The sequence below is a fragment of the Sinocyclocheilus grahami genome, unplaced genomic scaffold (assembly GCF_001515645.1).
Source record: "Sinocyclocheilus grahami isolate Dianchi unplaced genomic scaffold, SAMN03320097.WGS_v1.1 scaffold1333.1, whole genome shotgun sequence".
Lineage (NCBI taxonomy): Eukaryota > Metazoa > Chordata > Actinopteri > Cypriniformes > Cyprinidae > Sinocyclocheilus > Sinocyclocheilus grahami.
The window spans coordinates 52,581-58,917 of NW_015506512.1; the positions used below are offsets into that span (position 1 = coordinate 52,581).

General features: G+C 37.3%; 1 protein-coding gene across 1 annotated transcript; it reads right to left on the bottom strand.

The window, feature by feature from the left end:
- Nucleotides 1-822: 822 nt before the first annotated feature.
- On the bottom strand, nt 823-1,680 carry LOC107569313 (flotillin-2a-like). The gene is made up of 3 exons (XM_016255377.1): nt 1,519-1,680; nt 1,201-1,384; nt 823-1,005 (listed from the first exon to the last, which is right to left on the bottom strand). Exons 1-3 carry the CDS (start codon nt 1,662-1,664, stop codon nt 823-825), a joined length of 513 nt encoding a protein of 170 aa, XP_016110863.1. The 5' UTR covers nt 1,665-1,680.
- Between the last annotated feature and the right edge of the window lie 4,657 nt (nt 1,681-6,337).

Sequence of the window (6,337 nt, forward strand, 5' to 3'; positions counted from 1 at the left end):
ATACTTTAAATGTGAAATTAAAACCGCCAGTAGGTGGCAGCAAGTCACCGTTAAGTAAGTAATTGTGACTGAACCGAATCATTTAAATGGTTGATTAATTCAGGAACGAAACAACACCATGTTTGCTCAGAGACGCAAAACAGTGCTGCGGCTGTGTTTGTAATGTTTTTCGTTGGTGAAATAGAGCAGAAATAGCGCAAAAACAGCCAATATGGTGTCTAAAACGCAAGTCTCTTGATATTAACTTGTTTATTGAACTGTTGTATAAAATCAATATCACATTTGAAACCATGCTGATTTTTAAAGAAAAAAAACTGCACTCTTCGTGTGATATTAACTATATGAATTGATATGTATAAATCTTCTGCCCCTTATCTTGAATTAAGTGATCATTCTTAATGCATATAATGACTGAATCATGTAGTGAAAGAACTCTAAATGCGCACGTGCTCTAAAGCCTGTGTTGATCTAACAAGACTTCATCATGTCGCGTATGCGTGCCTCTGTAGGTGTGTTGTGTTTAGTTTTTGCAATATACTCGATAATGTCATGTCTCACGAGTTAAGTATTTGCGCTAAACCTGCACAGATTTGGCTTGCATGAACTTCCCCAAGAAATTAACATAACTTAACATAAAAGTCAACATAACTTACGAAAAGTAACCCGCCAAATTAGCTAGTGATTTGACAGCGTTACTCGCCACAGCTGATTTTTACCTGCATTTGGTGGGTGTTAATTTCAAGCCCTGTATATTTCATAATATTACAGTTCTATTTTTGATCAAATCAATGCAGCCTTCATTTTAAACGTTTGAACAGTAGTTTACATGAAAAGTTGTAGTTTACATGTATTCACCTTGGACAGATCCACCCCTGTGAGGGCGTTTACAGAAACAGGTAGTTCAGCCAACAGACGATTCACTTCCCCAATAACACGGCCACCGTCGCCGCTCAGGATCACAATCTCATTGGTACGACTTAAGGGTGCTGCCACCTGTTCAGCAATCTGTGATGATACAAATTCACTGACACGTTAACACAATGAAAACACACTCAGCTTAAACTTAAACATTTGCATTTTAACCACTGGTTGTGTTGGAGAGGTCTGATCAAAGTTAAGAGAAAAAGAAAAAACTGAAACACACTGCATCTGTAATTACTGTAATCAAATTTGTTCAGAAGTTCCCAGACTTCCACACACCTTTGGCAGAGCCTCCAGGACGAGGGCAGTCTTTGCAGCCTCTCCATACTGCTGATAGGCCTCAGCTTTGAGCCTCATCTTCTCTGCTTCGGCTTTACCCACAGCCTCAATGGAGCCGGCCTCTGCTTCTCCAATACGCTTGATCTTCTCCGCTTCAGCCTGTGCCGTCAACACCTTCTTTATCCTGACAGAGAGGAGCAGAAGACAGAATGACTTCATGAGGCCTTTGTTCTTGCCTTTCTTATCTGGCTCCCTTAAAGTAAATATACCAATTTTAGATATAAATCTCACTAATTCCCTCTCACTCGTGTTACTCACTTCTGTGCCTCTGCGAGCTGCTGCATCTTGTAGGCTTCAGCCTCAGCTGGTTTCCTCACGGTGGCTATCAGCTCTTTATCTGTCCTGAGGATCTCTTTCTCCTCAATGTTAATTTTGACAGCAAATTTTGATTTAGATTTAGTCATAGTCTTGACTAAAATGGCATTTAGTTTGTCATATTTTAGTCATCTGAAATGTTTTTAGTTTTAGTAGACTAAATCTACAGTAAATTTAGTCATCTAAAATCTAATGGGTTTAGTTACAGTGCATTTATTAAGCATTTCTCTAAAATTTCATTTTATAGGTTTGATTCAAACTCATTATATAGGTTTGATATTAAGGTTTTATCATGATAGACACTGATTTAAAAATCATGTCTCGCGGACGGACGAGCTAGACACAGGCGCAGTTTGACTTGCGCTCTGTCTCAACTTTCACCTCGCGCATGCGCTGTTGTACGCGGACCGTCCATGCGGTCTAAAAAAAATTGCCTGCACGCGGACTGGGTGCGTGGCTGTCCGCGAGCCCTCCTGATGACAAAAATGTATGGCAAGCCAAGAGGTTCACATTTACGCTATAGATAAATCGCGTGTACATACAAAACAGCGCCGTCAAATATGCTGTCCTGATAGCAGACGCCGTAAAAAACGCACATAAACCGTAAAAAAACGCCGTATTTAACGGCGTTTTAGTGTTTGTAAAAAGTGCCGCTTTTAACGCCGTTCGGCTTTTCATAGGACGCCGTAAAAAAACGCTGTTCTGATTGCACAAAAGCGCGCGTTATTTACGGCATTTTCCTTGTAGTATAATGAGCCACGCCCGCTGCTTTCCAAAGCCAGTAATATTGAACTGCTCTCACCCAATCAATGATGAACAGAACCATACCAGACTAATTTACCATATATAAATAATATTTATGTACAAAGTAACTTTCTGAATATTTTCGTCTCTACTAACATTGAACATAGGCCGATTCCACGTCTTTATCATACTTTTAGCCTACAAACAGTAGGTAAAAAACAATATGATTTTCCTTTATAGATTTCATTATGTGAGCGAACTAAGTGATTGTCCGCGCTGCTGTCGCCGCAGTCCTGACATAAACGAGCATCTGCACGCTGCTGAAGTTATAAAAAGACACCGTTTTAAATGTATTGCAATATTTTTACTGAAGCGTCATAGGATTAATCTCCAATATGCCATCCAATAACTGCGCTCAGACCCAGAGGATGACTTGTTTTAGATGATCAGATCAAACCAGTTATTTTTTAATAATACCGATTCTGGGCTTTCTTTATATATTTCTTTATTTGAGTGACTCAAGTTTGATTTAACAACGAATCTAAATACGAACAAAAAGAAATAAAGGGAAATGACAATGTTTGATTTTATTATTATTATTATCATCACTTGTATTATTTCGTTCTGTCTGAAGAACGGAAAAACGAAAATTAAGCTAGATTTTTTCATATTTTTTGTTTGTGGATAAAAAATTTGCTTTGCATTTGTGCGTGAGGTGAAACGCCACTTTTCAACTCAGCGCGTCTTTACCGTCTGTCCCATCAAGCAGAATAAGAATGCATCTGATGTACCACTCTGCAAATTAGTCACAACGTTTCTTCATACTGTTTGGCTGTTGCATATGCTATATTTCTTGCAAATAAACATCTCATAAAGCGCAACACTGCACTTCTCGGGTCGGCGGCGCATGCGCGATCCCTTGCATTGTGCGTTGTAATAACAGAGAAACAACTTTGTTTTTCTTTATTGTCTGAGCTCCTTATCTGCATTGTGTTCGCCTCACACCCACGATCAGCACAGCCTATTCAGTGGAAAATAAATAGAAATCATGATTCTGTCTGAGCTATGCGTTTTAAAACAAACACGCACTATTGTAAATGTAGCCTAACAGATGTGTAAACTGAAGTCTATTTGAGCTTTATTAAAACTATTTGCACTGATTTATTGTTGGTTACATTTTGTTCCTTTGTGCAGTGGCTCAGGAGATGAGTCTTTGAGATTGTATAAACATCAACAAGCTGAAAAATAAAACCAAAGTTGTTTTTTTTTTAGATAATGTAATCTTGTTCAAATTAATTTCATAAAATTGGTATTAAAAAAAAAGTATCGTTCAGGAACCGGTATCGAAGTCGAAGTATCGGTATCGAAAATGTTTGAACGATACCCAGCCCTAATTAAGAAATGTGAAATGGTAGAGAATTTTTGCTTATGAAGTGAACACTGAACGGAACTTTTATTTTGGTCTGGTGACATGACGTCATAAGCAAACACTTTAGATGTGATTCGGCTGCACAAAAGTTTGTAAGAATTTTTAAATCATTGTAAACCTGTTAGGCAAATTTGATGTTTAAATGTTTCATCTTAAAAAAAACTTTGTAGTGAATTAATAATTACTAAATGTGAAATTGTACTACTTTATCTAACATTAATGAACGTTAATTTTGTTGCTATTTCACACACCCACATGAGTAACAGAAAAGGTGCATCTCGCATCTCTCCTTATATCATTAATCAGTTTATTTTAAAAACTAATTCTGATACTGGCAAATAGTAATTGGAGAAACAAAGCTTTTCGAAACTCCAAGTCAATTGAACCAATGCTTCCCAAAATGATTCACGTGGTAAATTTAATCTCGGAGATCGCATTTGTCGGTCGCATGCATCAGTAGCCGGGTTTCCATCCAAAATTGCAAATTTAACTTGTGCGCAAATGTTTTATGCGATATTCCAGTTTTGCGCACAAGTTAAATTCATACAAGCATTATCAAATGTTTACTCACCAGGGTAGCAAGTTCTTCTGGTCTTCTGGCAATTAGCAGCACAAAAAGCCCATCAGGTTTTGTCATTAGATGTCAAAGCTAGTGCGCATGTCTTGAAACTATATAGCAAAACAACTTTAAAGTTCCCTTAACCACTTTAAGCTTTTCATTATATTAATTAAATCATTAATTTCCAAATGTAGTTAAAGAAAAAAAGAGAATGTTGGATAAAAGGAAAAAAAATATTAATAGGAATTAAAATAAAAAATACACTTAGGAATAAAATAAGATATTATGTTTAAGTTTGTGTCACTGCTACATACGCTGTTGCCAATATTTACCACATTGTAAATGGAGACCCACCCCCAGCACTCAACCTAAACTGGTCCGGGTCTGCATGCCCATATCTCAGCCAAAATCAGACCAGCCCTTATGGTCAGTAATCGGGTCGAATGTGGCTAAATGTGCCGTGTCTCAGTGCAAATCAGGCCAGATCTGCACATCCAAAGCCTGGCCAAATCTGGCAACCATTACTGGGCCAGAGCTGGCTCACTTTTGGTGAGCCGCTGTCAGAACACAGCCGAGTGAGCCGACACTCAGCCGCAATTGGCCCGATTGCGCTGGCTACCTGGGTTACTAGAGTGCCAGTGTGCTGACTAATGAACTTGGGAGCTGATTTAGATGCACTCAGAGATGAATTTTGGATTTGTTTTTTCAAACAGTTTTTTTCCCTCCTCTCAAACACAGAGAAGAAACTTCTGGAGAAGCAAGTGAGATTCACGTGACATACTAAAGATGGCATTTATTAAGGAGGAGAGTGAAGACATTCAAATTGAAGAGGCATTCAAAGTGAAACAAGAAGATACTGAAGACCAAACAGGTTGGTTTCGATTCTCAAAGCTTGAGTCTCCTTGTGTGGACAGAGATCACATAACCAGCCAAATACTAATGCTGCCTTCATTCATTATTACATGTCACACATTAAATTAGGAAAAATAAAACATAAGTAGCTTGAACAAAACAAATATTTTGTGCATCACATCCAAAATAAAAGTTTTTGTTTACATGATGTATGTGTGTGTACTGTGTATATTTAATATGTATATATACATACACAAACATACATGTGTATATATACATTTAAAAATATGTATATGTATATACAATTTATATTATATATAAATATTTTATATATAAACAAAACATCTTTTTTTAAATGTATGCATGTGTGTATTTATATATACATAATAAATATATACAGTACACATTATTTTAAAATATATACATATGTTTGTGTATTTATGTATACATAATAAATATACACAGTACACACACATATTGTGTAAACAAAAACTTTTATTTTGGATGTGATTAATCGCGATTAATCATTTAACAGCATTAATGATTAATCATTTAACAGCATTAATTTTGTGTGATATTAACCCTAAATATCTTCTTCTCCATTGAAAACACTGAAAACCATTCACTTCCATCAAATATGGAACAGTATCTATCAAAACATGCAGGCAACTGTAAGTAAAACAGAGTTCAAAAACATTTTTTGAACTCTACTGACTGATTCTTCACTCCTATTGGATACCACTTAAGTAAAACTATTCTTAAATTTTGTCGTGTGACTCCCGTCGCTCGCCACACCCACATTCTGTTGCCAGTGGTCACTGTCGCCGGAAGTCACCAGCTCTCCATTGAAAATGAATGGAATCATGTCGCTTTGTCACTGCGTGTCACTGGCAGTGTGAACGGGGCTTAAAGGGGTCATCAGATGTGACATGCACTTTTACAAGCTGTTTGAACTGAAATGTGTGCTGGCAGTGTGTGTACACAACCACCCTATAATGATAAAGATCCACCCAGTGTTTTTTTTAATCTTAAGCAGATGTAGACAAGAATGACTCCTAAGCAGTTTTGTTGTTGGATGTAATAATGAACATAGCGGTCGTCATTTACTCCCGACATCTGAGCCGCAGTGGATTACATTTGTTTCTGAAGGGAATGTGCCCCCCCCACCCCCCTCCCCC

Coding starts and splice junctions, on each gene's coding strand:
- LOC107569313 (XM_016255377.1), bottom strand. CDS start 1,664: ATGACTAAATCTAAATCAAAATTTGCTGTCAAAATTAACATTGAGGAG. Junction 1,385..1,518: donor CAGCTCGCAGAGGCACAGAA/GTGAGTAACACG, acceptor CCTCTCTGTCAG/GATAAAGAAGGTGTTGACGG. Junction 1,006..1,200: donor TCCTGGAGGCTCTGCCAAAG/GTGTGTGGAAGT, acceptor GTATCATCACAG/ATTGCTGAACAGGTGGCAGC.